Source organism: Ictalurus furcatus, chromosome 17 (genome assembly GCF_023375685.1).
Source record: "Ictalurus furcatus strain D&B chromosome 17, Billie_1.0, whole genome shotgun sequence".
In the NCBI taxonomy this organism is placed as follows: Eukaryota; Metazoa; Chordata; class Actinopteri; order Siluriformes; family Ictaluridae; genus Ictalurus; species Ictalurus furcatus.
In genome coordinates this window covers 11,295,418-11,310,902 of record NC_071271.1, presented here as the reverse complement: position 1 = coordinate 11,310,902, position 15,485 = coordinate 11,295,418, and the positions used below count along the sequence as shown (strand labels likewise).

The 15,485-nt window shown below is 40.8% G+C and overlaps 1 protein-coding gene across 2 annotated transcripts in view; it reads left to right on the top strand.

The window, feature by feature from the left end:
- Nucleotides 1-2,379: 2,379 nt before the first annotated feature.
- usp32 (ubiquitin specific peptidase 32) overlaps nucleotides 2,380-15,485 on the top strand; it is a 45,049-nt gene continuing 31,943 nt past the window's right edge. For both annotated transcript variants that reach the window (XM_053646331.1, XM_053646330.1), the window contains exons 1-2: nucleotides 2,380-2,613; nucleotides 14,847-14,974. In XM_053646331.1, coding sequence (XP_053502306.1) covers nucleotides 2,556-2,613; nucleotides 14,847-14,974 — 186 coding nt within the window. In that variant the 5' untranslated portion in view covers nucleotides 2,380-2,555. The remainder of the gene's footprint in view (nucleotides 2,614-14,846; nucleotides 14,975-15,485) is intronic.

The following is a 15,485-nucleotide window of genomic DNA, read 5'->3' as shown; positions in this document are numbered from 1 at the left end:
CCACTATCACTTTGCTGTTTTCTGAAAATAATGAAACACAATCAGAAAAAAAGCGGAGCCCTCACCTGTTGTGCAATCACTGAGGATTTCTGATGTCTTCTATTTTTATGTTGCATGCTCTCAGTGGAATCCAAAGTAGCGCCACATGTGCTGGATAGATTATTTTAGACTGTCACATCCTGCAGAGGGTTTGCTCATATCGGGTAATGATTCAGACCATTCCAAGTAAAAACTTTTGATTATTCAAGAACAGCCTTTTCCCCAGTGATGATAAGATACACGACAAGTAGTCCTAATTTCCCCCCAGAAAAAGTGTCCTGATGTCCTCTAAGCAATGATTATGTAGCCTATTCATCCTATTATATGTCTTGTACTCCCATACTACATTTTTTGTCCTACGTTGAGATTTGGAAGAAGCCACATGATTAATAGCCTCATGATTATAATCATGGTTATTAAGTGAATCTAGGTTAATCCCTGTCAGAAATGTTATAGTTATTATAGTTATATGCTGAACTGAATGGCCCCTTGAATTGAATGGGTTTAATCCAAACCTTAATAACTTAAAGAAATATAAGAAATACAACACAATTAAATACAATTCCAAAAAAGTTGGGACGCTGGGTAAAATGTTCAGTTCAAAAGCCTGCGTCTCTGATGATATGGGGGTACATTAGTGCCTATCGAATGGGCAGCTTGCACATCAGGAAAGGTATCAATGCTGAAAGGTATATACAGGATTTAGAGCAACATATGCTTCCATCCAGATTCCATGCCATCTTTACTTCTGAAGGACTCTCTAAGATACTCTTTTTATACCCAATCATGTTACTGACCTGTTGCCAATTAACCTAATTAGTTTCAAAATGTTCCTCCAACTGTTTCTTTTTAGTAACACTTACTTTTCCAGCCTTTTGTTGCCCCGTCCCAACTTTTTTGAGACACGTTGCTGCCAGCAAATTCAAAATTACCTTGTTTATTTTTTTTAATGGTACATTTCCTCAGTTTAATCATTTGATATGTTTTCTATGTTCTATTGTGAATAATATGGGTTTATGAGATTTGCAAGCCATTGCATTCTGTTTTTATTTACATTTTACACAGCGTCCCAACTTTTTGGGAATTGAGGTTGTATAACATAAAAAAGTGCTGTTAGTTTTATATTTGCTTTTATGTTATTCCTGTTCTGCTGTTTTATTAGGAGACCCAAAACTCTCACACACCTGTGTGCGCAAGTCCCTCTTCTCTCCCTCTAACTCTGTCAATGTACCTGTAACAGAGACTCTCACTTCATCTGCCTCTCTATCAATGTCACACTCTATCCATCCATCTCTCTATCAATCTACCAATAGCCCTCTCTTTCTCTCTCTCTCCCTCCATATTTTTTTTCTATCAATATACCTGTATCATTCGCTCACTACTTCTGTTTCTACCAATAACACACTCTCTCCATCTATCTACTTATGTCACTCTCTCACTCCATCTGACTTTCTACTTGTATCACTTAATTTGTCATCTATCCTTCTACCAGTAACTGTCTGTCTATCTGTCTTTCTGTCTATCTGTCTTTTTTCTTTCAACTTCAAACTGTCTTCAAGCTTATGTAACAGTTTCAAACTTTCAGACTGGCTTTGTCAGGCCAACATCAAAGTTTGTCGTCACGAACTTTACCGATCTAGTTAAAGTTTCGATTTGTCTTCAACCCCCTAGTTTTTGCTTCACAAACCTTCGTGTGTCCCAGGACTCACTTTTGGAGCCATGAGGATATAAATTATGTAGCTGGAACTTGGATTGTACTGGATTAATGGTATCATAAGGTGTACTGGTTATTATTATTTGTTTGATTGTTTGTTTATTTAAATTACACAGGAAAACTGTTCTGGCAGTAGAAGATTAATGGTATTATAAGGTGTCCTTGTTATTATTATTTGTTTGTTTGTTTATTTATTTATTTAAATTACACAGGAAAACTGTACAAGATTAATGGTATGGTAACTAACATGGTAACTACTGCGATAAATCCAGTGGTTCACTCTAAGAAAATCACACGATTACAAATATTTCCACAGTCCTAGTCTAAAACCGAATCCAACATGGCTTAGTCGTTATCTTATATATATATATATATATATATATATATATATATAAATCCATTAAAACTTGACAGTATCTGCGGTTCAGGTGCTCTATCAACAACACTTACAGGAAAAACCAACCCGCGTTACTATCAGGTGATTTTTCAGGTGCTGTATCCAAAATAACTTCGTGTGTACACGTAGTGCACTACATAGGGTGTGAACGCGCATTATGTAATAAATAATATAGTGCGCTGACGCAGGGAGTCAGGCGGCATTGCGACATCAGCCGAGATCACGTGACCTAGAATGGAGGCGTCGGCACGGAGCGGAGGCGCGTCACACGTTAACAACACAAAACTACTCTTTAGACCCCGCTACACCTGAGCGGACGGACGCTGGCTGTGTGTGCGGAGAGAAAAGGCAACAGGCACCGGACTCCCGCGCCCGACAGTCCTTACACACTGAAATGAGGGCAACATGGGGGCCAAAGAGTCGCGGATAGGCTTCCTTTCCTATGACGAGGCCGTCAGAAGAGGTAACCGCTCACGCGCTGCGATTAATCACAGATTGCGACTGCTTGTGTACCTCTGCCTGGTTAGCATTAGCTGCCTAGCCTGGGACCTCAACTCAAAGGCAGCGCCGCTATGTTAACGAGATTTACCGGGTGATTGTCAGCGGTGCTGGACAGGTAACATGACTCGTTTAAGCTTACAGCGAGTCAGCGAATAACTACTAGCGTTATGGTGCTTAACTTGGTGGCAGAGGGACTGTCTCTGAAAAGAAAGAATAACAATAACGCATTGTTGTTAGGAGAGTCAAGTGTGTCCACTTTGTTTTTTTTGTCTAGAGGTTTGTTGTTTCTGAAAGCTCCGTGTGCTCGGCGTTAAAATCTCCCATCTGATATGAAAGCTCCTCCAGATAAAACCGAGCCAGCTGTATAGCAGCACGCCTCTGGATGATCACATGGCAGCCTGTGTTTCCTTGCCACAGCCTGCCTTTAAATGATGGTGTGTTTGTAATGCCAGTTTGTTTTAGCACCTGGGAGTCATGTGAACTCTGACCCTTCAGCACAGATCGAGGCAGATACAGTTACTACCCTGTGATCTCTCCTTCCTCTGATCCACTGTCATTAATTAATCAGGATGACATTTACTCATCACTAGTGAGCGAGGTACGCCTTGTGATCACACATAAGTGGAGTGCGTGTGATGATTGTTCTGTTGTTTTGGTTTTGTGAGCACCATGGTCCTCGACATGAACTGGTTGTTGTTGTTATCATAGAGTGATCCCATTTTTTTAAAATTCACATTAGAGCTTTGAGTATCAGCCGATGCCAGATACTGATCCACATCCTCTTACTCCATGCTTCTCAAAGTGCGGTCTGTGATGTGTTTCCAGTGGGGCGCTGACTGTTTTGATGGTTGTGGAGATGACCAAGGCAGGGCGGTATGACAATAAACACATTGTCCCAAAAGTCTCCATACGTAGGGGACTGTGTACAGTTTGCCAGCACCACGTCAGTTGTGCCTTTATCAGTGGATGTTCATGGACGTCCACTTCCTGTCTTTTCGAATTTGTTAATAAGTTTGTTGACAGTGTCGTGCGTGTAATGTGCCATGTTTTCTGTTAAAGTCCATCACAAGCTTGTGACACCTTCCCCATCCAGCCATGAGAATGATTTCAATACCTTCTTCTTAAGGCATTCTTAAAGGCTATAAGTATGTGTGTGTGTGTGTGTGTGTGTGTGCGCATATAGTCTGTTTGTGTGTGTGTACATATATATATATATAAACGTTCTTTTTAAGGCATAAACTAAATATGAATAATTTTGTAAGACATTTTGCTAAAAAGTGTTCATTTCCCCTTTGTGTGGAGAATTTTAGTACACTCTGTAATATCGATATTGTGATAGAAAAGCACACTATGACATAATTTGACATATTGTGGTTATTATGATAATAAATCTTTTTTAATTTGAACATTTATGCAATTTTAATAAATATGTAGATGTTTTAGATCTACATCTGGCAAGTTCAATATAATAATAATATTTATTGTTATATATTATTATATAATACATATTTGTACCAATGTGCATAAAATTACATCTCTGCTGTGATCATAATGGAGCTTGTTGAAGTTCTTTTATTCTGGAAAGGATTCCTGGCTGCAAAAGGTCTGAGAACCGTGATCTTATCAACCGAGTCGAAATATCACAGCTGTAACTGTGATTAGCTTTGTGATAATTAGTGTACTGTGTTCATGTGCGAGCTCTGTCTGTGAACATCACACATTGACTGACCAAATATTTCAGAGGACCAGAAAATGTCTCTCAGCATTGGATCGCTGTGTTCCTGAATGAGTGATGCACACGATTATATAGTATATCACATATCAGAGTGCCAGAGACTTCTGTACAAGATCCACCCCGTAACCATCATCTACTAAAAGAATGAAGAACCAAAAGCCAGCAGCTTATCTGCTTGGTCCGAAGAATGGTAACAAATCTAAAAATGTGTACCTATATTTGCATAATGATGGTGTGTCTCGAGCAGATTAGAGATGTCAGGCCTGCTGGCCTTAAATTATTAGAGCGTGGAACTGATATTGTGGTATATCATAATGTCCTGATCCAACTGTCTGATTTTTAGCACTTTAAGCACATTGTATATTTTTAACTCTTCTTAAATATAAATATATATATGTATGTATGTATGTATGTATGTATGTATATATGTGTGTGTATGTATGTATGTGTATATATAAAATATACTGCAGTCTTTCTTGAACTGACTCCGTGATGTCTTTCCATAAATATCCCATTCCATTTAATCCCTCCTTTGCCGTTATAATAACCTCCACTCATCTGTGAAGGCTTTCCACTAGATGGCTGTGGGGATTTGTCCTTTCATCCACAAGAGCATTCGTGAGATCAGGCACTAATGTGGGGTGCAGTCGGTGTTCCAGTTCATCCCAAAGGTGTTCAGTGGGGTTGAGGTGAGGGCTCTGTTCAGGTCACTCGAGTTCTTCCACTCCAGCCTTGGCAAACCGTGTCTTCATGGAGCTCGCATTGTGCACAGGGGCATTATCATGCTGGAACATATAAAGGCACCCTATACAATTGTGTTCTTCTAACTTCGTGGTAACAGTTTGTCTAAGGCCCACATATGGGTGACATATCCATATGTGGGCCTTGGGACATGGCCTTGGGACTGCAATTACCACATGCAGATTTGCACTCAGGTCTCCTTTGGTGAACAGTGGACTAGTTCAACAAAGACTACATGTACAAACCATAATGAACTTTCTTTTACTTTCACACTATCTGTTGTTACCCAGATGAGGATGGGTTCCCTTCTGAGTCTGGTTCCTCTCAAAGTTTCTTCCACTTATCATCTTGGAGAGTTTTTCCTTGCCACCGTCGCTACCGGCTTGCTCAATAGGGATAAATTCACACGCTTAAAATCTGTATCCTGTGTTTATATATATTTCTGTAAAGTTGCTTTGAGGCAATGACCGTTGTAAAAAGTGCTATACAAATAAAATGGAATTGAATTGAACTGAATATCCACAAACTTTTGGCCATGTAGTGTATTTATCGCACTTTAAAGTCTGGTTATTCCCAAAAGAGAAAAGGGAGGAAATCACATTTAAATATTCTGATTATAAACTGAGCTAGCATGGTTTAGTCATCATTAGACAGATTGACTTTTTAATGCTGTACTTGTTAAACTGGCTCCTTATGCAGTGTGATATATAGTGTATTTAGAGATAGCGTAGTGAAGGTTAAATAGTAAATAATACATTTCCGCATAATTTTGGTGAAATATATTTATGGGTTCTTAAACACAAGGTTCAACTTTTTTGTGTGTGTGTCATTTTCCAGAACTGAGTAACCGCAAACGTGACGTATTTTCCCAGAACGAAACACATTTGCATCGAGCCCTGTGTGACCTAACCTGTGTATTTGAAGGAATCTTTAAGGTCTGATGTAAATAACTGTGCACCTGAAGATCTTGTGTCAGAGATGTGGTTGGTGTCAGCAGAGGTGGATATCAGTCTGACGTTTGCAGTCCAGAGGACAGACGCTTCCCTCTAGCCCTCACCTTGAATAATCAGTGTGATGTTGGTTTGCATTTATTTGCATCCTGTTTGTCTCTTGCACTCAGATTTACATTGGCGTCAAAGTGACGTGACGTGACGACTGCCTTGCTGTACACTGACCACTACGTCCTCAACACTCTTCGTCCTCCTTACTTTGGCGTTCAGTGGTGCTGTCTTGTACTTCATCATTGGGGGTATTTATTTATTTATTTATGTTGCAGTTTTTTACTGTGACAGTACCTACTGCATTCGATTCAGTACCGACCGCTCGGCCTTTGATATAGCACGTACTGATCAGTATAAGTGTGTAGCATGAATACAATCCGGACGTACTACATCCGCCATGTTGGCATTGTCATGTGCCCTACAACTTAAGAAGAGGTGACGTGCTGCCTTCCACCATTTTTGATTCTGACAGCTCTTCCGCACCAGTCCCGTTGCGTTATGGCAGTGGTTCTCAACCCGGGTGGGCGCAGAGAGAACGGAAGGGGGGCGCAAATTGTTTTCATGATAAAAAACACAGACAGGGCATCATTTGGATCCTCTGTATATTTTATTGCTTTTCAAATAGAGTGTCCATAAATGAAAAACCCCGCATTCCCTCTCCCTCTGTATTTTATTTTTGCTGTTGAGAGGCGGATCTCAGCCTGCCTTTTATCTCGCTGTCAGTGTAGACCAGTGTTGCCAACTTATCGACTTTTCAGACCCCTTTTTGCCAAAAAAGCGCCCAACGACAAATCTAACCACTTTTTGGACAAACCTTAGCAACTTTCCAAATGTGGCCAGTACTGTCCTGCAAGCGCGAGGTCTTGCTTTCCCGCTGGACTCACACCTCTCTCTGCGTCTGCTCTGTTCGGTGAGCGGCTGAGAGCTGGAGATTTAACAACGTCATGGATAATGAGACGCGCCCTTCGTCCCAATTTACATCATTCTTATGCGAATGTTTTTAGAATGCAAGACAAATGTAATGCAACATGTTTTACATGTAAAATAATACACGTTATTACAGCCTAGTTCTCTTGTTCAAAGTAGTTATAGTGCTCAGAGACATTTTTGATCATTCATGTTCCATACCTGTGTTATATAGTTTTATAAAGTCATAAAAATTATTTTAAAAAATCTTAAGTTATGAAAAGTAATTAAAGAAATGTACAATAACACAAAAGCAAATTTTTTTTTATCTGTCTATCAAAAACAGATTATAGATTAAGTTTTATATATAGATAGATTTTATATAGAATAGATAATCATTATACCTGGTGTCCTCCAATATGGGGGGGTGATGGGGCGTGCCACATGATAGGGGAAGCTTTGGGGGGCTTTAGTTACAAAAGGTTGAGAAGCTCTGCCTTATGGGATAGCCTCGTGTCCAGCACTAGGTCATCCGGGTATAAAAGGCACGAGGCAGTGGTGGCTTGGCGGTTAAGGCTCTGGGTTACTGATAAGAAGGTTGTGGGTTCAAGCCCTGCTGCTGCCAAGCTGCAACTGTTGTGCAAGGCCCTTAACCCTCTCTTCTCCAGGGGCGCTGTATTATGGCTGACCCTGCACTCTGACCCCAACTTCCTGGCAACGTCCTGGTATGTGAAGAAAAAGAATTTCACTGTGCTGTGACCAATAAAGACTCATTATCATTTCTCACCTACTGTTTTCTGAATAATGAACAGTCATACGAATCCTTGGGCGTACTGCTTTTTGCCTACTGTATAGTAGGGTAGTAAGGATATTCGGACGCAGCTTAAGGCTCAGTATGTGGAGCGAAGTGGTCTTACAGTGAACAGCGTGTAAAAGTTCTGCAAATTAGTAATTAACAACAGAAAGCATATATTGTAGCTAGTGATGTTAAAAATTAGGTAGACAGTGACTGTCTTGATTGCTTCTATTCTGTTTGAACCCTAGGAAAAAAATCTGGCCAATCAAGTTGCTGATACCCATTAGCCAAAAGTAAAAGCAAGCTGTTCATTTTAGTGAGTACACTAGCATTTGGAAGAGTGTGTGTGTGTGTGTGTGTGTGTGTGTGTGTGTGTGTGTGTTGGCATTACACCTGCAAACCAGTTTTTGTACTGATCCTTGACTGTACGAGGATGGTTTTGGGCGGCTGTGGTTCTAGTGGTAGAACAGGGTTGTTTGCTAATCGTAGGGTTGGCAGTTCGATTCCCGGCCCACATGACTCCACATGTGTCCTTGGGTAAGACACTGAACACCAAGTTGCTCCCGATGGCAAGCTAGCGCCTTGCATCGCAGCTCTGCTACCGTTGGTGTGTGAATGGGTGAATGAGAATCAGTGTAAAGCGCTTTGTAGAACCACCAAGGTAAAAAAAAATTAAAAAGCGCTATATAAGTGCAGACCATTTACCATTACCATTACTTTGTTTACTATTGACAATGACGGAGATAATGCATTAGGAAATGTCACAGATAAGTTGAAAAAAGTCGTTACTCAGCTGTTATTCCACCATTCAGCCAGTGTAAAGCGAAGTCTGACATTTGTGAGCAAACTCTATGTCTAATAACATTGCACCGATGCTTCAACACATGAGGAGAGCACATAATCGCACCACCTGCTATATGACTCTGAATCACCAGGTAATATTTGATCAGTTAGAATGAGGAAGGCGAACTTTTATTAGATCATCATCATTACACAGTATTCATTCAGCATGGCATTGCTGTAATGGGATTTACTTATTTAATTCATTCTATTTTCATTTTTACAGACAAGACACTCAAGCAGCATGAACTTAATGAAGCATTGGAATACATTGCCAAATGTTTTCTATTGTGGATGATTAAAGGGTTTGGTTTATTTAATTACTTTTGGACAAAACCCCCTCACTGAACACTGTATCTTATAATCAACGTCTCAAGCCTAATGATGCGTCATTTTTTTAGATTTAATCTCCGCAGCAGTTGATAAATTGCATGAACAAATAGGCAAAGCTTATTAATTGGTTATTATTATGCCGTTATAGATCATCACACATCTATCTTATGAAGGAGAGAGAAAATATAAATGGTCGAAGAGTGAAAAGCAAGTACACTGAGCTTTAACCTGAGCTGCACTGCATATTCTTACCATCCTAATACCATCCTGATTTATATATATCAGTTCACATGGTTTAGAAACTTCGATTCAGTTTGGGGCGAGTGATTACTGTGCTCATACGGAACAGATTGGAGTTACCATCAGTAACTGTAGCTAACTTCAGCAAATACTGGTGTTCAATATTAGCTAGGCTTAATATGCTTAATAAATCAGATGTGTTCAAAATCATGCCAGTAGGTGGATTGGTGAGTCCAAATTGCCACCAGGTGTGAACGTGCGTGTGCATGGTGCTCTGCAATGGACTGTCGTCCCATCCAGGATGTATTCCCGTCTCATTCCCAGTGTTCCCAGGACAGGCTCTGCATCTTCAAATCCATTTCATTTATCCATGCTTTTTTTTAAAGACAGGAGCCTATCCCAGGGAATATCGGGGCACAAGGCGAGGGACCCCTGGACAGGGTGCCAACTCATCCCAGAACACAAGATCACACATTCACACTTCCATTCACACACTACGGACAATTTGGAAATGTCAGTTAGCCTACAAAGCATGTTTTTGGACTGGGGAGGAAACCGCAGTACTCGGAGGAAACCCCTGAAGCACGGGGAGAACATGCGAACTCGGAAACACCCGGGATTCGAACCCCCAAACCCCGGAAGCAAATGTGCTAACCACAAAGCCACCATGCCCCCTACATCTTAAAGTATCATTTTTAAAAGGTATTGGTCTGAAATCAGCAGAAAATGCTAGACTGTATATCAGAGGAAAAATCTGAATATTTTTTTTAGATTAAGTAACGGCTTAATGACGAGCAAATAGATAGAACCGTAATGTGTTTAATCTTATAAACCCATACTGTTCTATCCGTGTTTGATCAGTGTTCAAAAATAGACTTTCTATAGGGATGGGCGATTTAGACTTAAAACTCTAATCTAATTTTTTTTTCCTGGTAGTTTTTGCGGTAGCGATATAAATGACAATACGAAAACAGTTCAACATTCAACACTATCTTTTTGGCCACGAGTCAGATCGGCATACGGTCTCGAGAGCCGTGCAAACACAAGCATTAATCCAAAAATGGTCAAACTTAATCCTGACCATCATCAAATACTAAACTATGCCAATTAATTAGGCTAAAAAATAGAATATGAATTTTGTTCATGAATTAAAATTTCTATGAAAATGCAAAGATTAATGCTCACAGGATTTGTAATCGAACATCCGCCTTCCGCCGTGCTTGTTCTCGTTCTACGTGCGAGATCCCACGTTGCGGGGCATAAACCCGTCATCAACTATATTGTCAGTATTACGGGATGAGCAGTTCTTATCATGGGGAGGAATTGTACCGGTATAGCATGGCAATACGATATGGCACAGCCTTACTTTCTAATTGTCTCAGAATTTTGATAATGTATCCTTTGAAGTCTAGGCCTTGCTGAACTACAAATATATATGTAGAGGTTTGTGAGCTGGAAAGTGAAAAACACTGATGCCCCATATCTCAAAACTTCCCATAGATAGACTTTGTAATACAAGGTCATGAATTGTATTGAGTTTCATTTTCATGAATATCAGTGTTTGCTGCTTACTTGGAGTGACAGTGTCCCACATTTTGCAGAGGTTTGGGATGGGCGACATCTTATCGTTTGCGATATACGGGTAGAAATTCTCCCACAATAAGAACTAGTCTTCCCGCAATAATAACGATAAAGCCTAGTTGATGTATTTCTGTGTGCGACGGTCTGAGACCCGTTCACAGCTCACGTGCAGAGCAAAGACAAGTACAGCAGAAGGCAGACGTGAAGCTGAGGAGGAGTTTATCGCTAAACCAGGAGCTACATCTACAATCTGGAACTGGTTCAGTTACAGAAAATCAGTTTTAATCTTAGATTAATGTTTGTGTTTCTGAGGCTCTCGAGACTGCATGCAGCTGTCACTTGTAGCCAAAAACAGTGGTGCACGGTATTATATTTATATTGTCACTGATATCGTTATCGCAATAAATACCAGAAAATATCGTGATATAGTTTTAAGTCCATATCGTCCATCCCTACTGCAGTGCCTCAGCTGTGCTGTTGGTAAGACAATGCTGTCTGTCTGGAGAGCTACAGCATGTCTGTATTACAATACAATACAATACCCTCTCATTTTGTAACTGTACATCATCTCACCTCCCACAGCACTGTAACCATTTTGTTGTACCGTGAATGCACACGAACACAAAAAAAACTCGAACACCCTGGGGAATTACACATTGCCTGGCTGAACATAGTTACGCTACTGCTGGATCCTAGTTCATGTTTCTTCATGTAACATGCTTGTAATTCGAGCTGAGCATGGAATTACAGGTTCTGCTTACAAGTCCTTCATTTAAGGAGCTGGGAATATTGGGGAAAGTAGGTCACGGTTCTGAGTAGGAGAAAGCTGGAATTAGTTTGCAACAGCAAACGCAAAGCATCCTGAAGGCTCAAGTCGAAGAAATAATCCTGAATATTATGGATTTAGCTTTCTGCCTTCAGTACTGGAAATCTTTGATACTGGAAGGAGGCAGAAGAAATCAAAGGGACAGAAAAGCCTGTAGTTAGTTTATGTGGGTGTGTTGCTCCGGCTGTCATTTCAAAGTGACGAAATGTCATCCGAGGCCCCAGCGGGAATCCTTTTTACATTTTCTTCTCATTTTTTCCAGAACGTTAACAAGCCACACTCCGCTCCAGTGTTCCATGTGAGCCTAATTAGGAGAAATCTTTAAAGGACTAAGAACAAGACTAATATTTTAATAATGCTCTTTTCAGTAAGACGAGTAAGGCAGTTGTCATTAGTGCATCGGTTCTAAGGTTTATATTTCAAGCTGTCTGTTTAGCATATAGCATTATTGCTCATTAATAATATTGCGGATAGTGCAGACACTTGAGCCAGCTACTCATTTCTCTCTTTCAGATGTTCCTGACTTTGGGCTCTGGTGTTTTACTCGTATGTGACGAGTTTCATCTGTACACGCAGGGAGTGATCAGATACAGAAATTACTGAGGGTCTCACTTAGGCGTGTGGTTTTTGGGGTTTTTTTTCCTTCTTCATGCATACAGAAGTAGCTGCAGTCTCTCAGTCTCAGAATAATCTGTCATGGAAACTAGTCTCATGATTTGCTTAGCACTTAAGCGTTTCCACAAAGCGCTGCCTGGAAATTTGCCAGAGCATACTATTTAATTGACCGTTAATGACTTGAGAACTGCAACAATTCCCTCACACCCTCACACTTTAACTGTTTTTTTTTCTTCTTCTTTTTTTTTCAGTGTGAATGTGAAAGCAACGTTGGTCCCATCTCGGTTCTACATGATTATTATAAAAAAAATTTTTTTAAAGAATTGGATCCACTTGAAGGGGGTTACGGTGGCTTAGTGGTTAGCATGTTTGCCTCGCACCTCCGGGGTTGGAGGGTTCGAATCGAACGAGCTTGCATGTTCTCGCCATGCTCCGGGGGTTCTTCCGGGTACTCCGGTTTCCTCCCCCAGTCCAAAGACTCGCATTCTAGGCTGATTCTCATTTTCCAAAATGTCTGTCGTGTGTGTGATTGTGCCCTGCGATGGGTTGGTACCCCAATCAGGGTGTCTCCCATCTTGTGCCCCGAGTTCCCTGGAATATGCTCCAGGCTCCTGCATGACCCTGTGTAGGATAAGCGGGATGGATGTATGGATGGGATCCACTTGATGATGTTTTTACCCCAAATAATCAGATGTCATGCTTTTGAATTAAAATCTAATTCTGCATAGCAGATGCAGTAATATTCACAACTTTACAACTCTAAATAGACCTGCCTGACTGGAAAATGGTTTCCTCATAGTGTGTGTGTGTGTGTGTGTGTGTGTGTGTGTGTGTGTGTATATGTGTGAGAGAGTGAGAGTTATGTATTTTAAGAACGTGCTATCTCTCCTTTCTTTAGCAGACAGAACTGATCTGTGGCTTCAGACCTTTGAAATGGGAGATATCTGTGGATAAACTTGGTATCTTTGTAGCCCTTGATTGACCCTGAGCCATTTATATAAGCTCACAGGCAATTTTATTCTCTTCTCCGCTTTAAATTCATGAATATTTAATTGCCTCATGCCACCAGAGCACAGAATAGTATACCCACATTCCTGTCATAAAAGATGGTTAATGTTTGGCAGGTCGGAGATGATATTTTTAGCAGATGATTTGAGCGGCTCGAGCTTCTTGTCAGTAATAAATGGCGTTTTATGATTATTTATGAAGTGAACCGAATTAATGGAATTAAGAGTCAGAGTCAGTACCTCTTGAGGCAGACTGCAGCTCCAGTGGTCAGCTCAGACATAACTATGGATCAGTCCATCCTTTTGTTTGTCTCCCTCTGAAAAGTTACAGTATAGGGAGTAAGAATATGACTCGATATGATTTCCTCTTGTTCAACTTCTCGTTAACTTTCCGAGGCTTGTCTAGTCCAGGTCAGGCGAGAACAACAGCCTTCACAGCGTCAGACACAGAATCGTTTTGCTGCTCACTGAAGTGGAAAATACTACAACTGCTCTAGAATGAGCGTGCTAGCAGTTCAAGGGCTCTTCTATAACATATAATGTGCAGGTTGGTTAAGGATGTGAGAAAAGTGAGCACTTTTGTCTATTATGCTGGGATTGATTGGGATCGTTTTAATGCTCTGCATTGCCATCATTTAGGATTTTGTACATTTAGCACCAAGACATTCTTCTTTCCAAACAAGTCGCTTTAACCTCAGAATGGTTGTACATTGGAAAGTCCATAACACAGCTATCAGGAAGGCATGATCGAGTTTGTCATGCCACACATTGTATGATGCAGTACGTGATTCCCTTTTGTTCTTCATTTTTTCCCCGATTTTGGTCATCTCCCAGTTCCCATGTATTAGCCAGCTCTCCGCTAACCCGGAGACATGTAAAACCATCCGCCTGCTTCTCACGCTCTGAACACACACACAGGAAAGCTTTGTCTGCCCTCATCCGCATACATGAGCTCACAGATGCCCACAATTGCTTAGTGTCACACTGATTGACGGAGAGAGAGCAAGAGTATACCACCCAGAATGAATGGCCAGTTTAGCGCCATAGTCTCCTGGCCATGGATGGCTGTGGCATTACCTACATTCAAACTCTTTGTACTTCAGTAAAAGTCTTGTAGTGAGCAGTTACGGGAATGTGGAGCTGTAAAAGATTGTGTGTGTGTGCTTGTGCGAGTGTGCATGTATGCTTGTGCAATTAAGACAAATTTGCTGACTCGAGGTTACGCCTGTACTCTCGGTGCCTTCAGAATGCCACGCTGATAGCACTGACCTTTCAGCAGTTTGCGTTTTCAAAGTCAGGCCTGGTGTGGTATCTTTTGTTATCTTATCTGGAAAGAAAAACTAAGCCTATTAACACCTCTCTACATTTAATAACAGGTTTTAAGGAAATCAGATTGGCATGGTGCACAACAAACACGCATTATGGATGACGAGAAAATAATCGCACCTTTTATTAATATTCACATCATAAACAATGGGTGGGGAAATCCCAGAGTCTTAAGTTCTTGGTTTTTTTTTTTTGTGCATGCCAGAAAGACGAAACACTTCAAAATGTACATGTCTGTCTGTTCACAGTTACTGATGTGGAGCTCAAGCGGCTTAAAGATGCGTTTAAGAGGACCAGTGGCCTGTCCGCCTACATGACCCAACAGTGCTTCTATAAAGAGGTTCTGGGAGACGGCGTTCCACCAAAGGTTGCAGAGGTAATCTAAGCTCCAACACGCAATCACAGCTTTCTCTGCCCTTACCACATCTACCACCAAAAAATGTTCCGACTTCCCAGCCCACTTGTTCCTTTCAGTCTCGGAGCCAGCCTACCACTTTTCTGGTTTGTCACTGCTGTAAATGTTTTGTCAATAACAAACTTCCTGCATGAGTTATCCTACGCTAATGGTACTGTTCTGCTTATAGCCCCTTTCCGTGGTTTAGCCATCATCAACAGCAAAATACAGCTTTCAATTCAATTTTTTAGTTCAGTTCAATCATTAGAAAAGTATTGACCCCCACATCTCCTGATCAGGAAAGATGGTATTCTAACGCTGTCTTCCCTATGACATTCGTTTTTGCTCGTCCTATTCATTTAAGTATCATACCAGGACCGGATCCTGATGTTCATGTTGGATTTGCCATGAAGACATGCCTTTCAGGTAGAAAGCTGGAATCAAAATCATTCAGTTATTTTTAAAGATCCTGTATTTTCCCCCCAACTTTGCT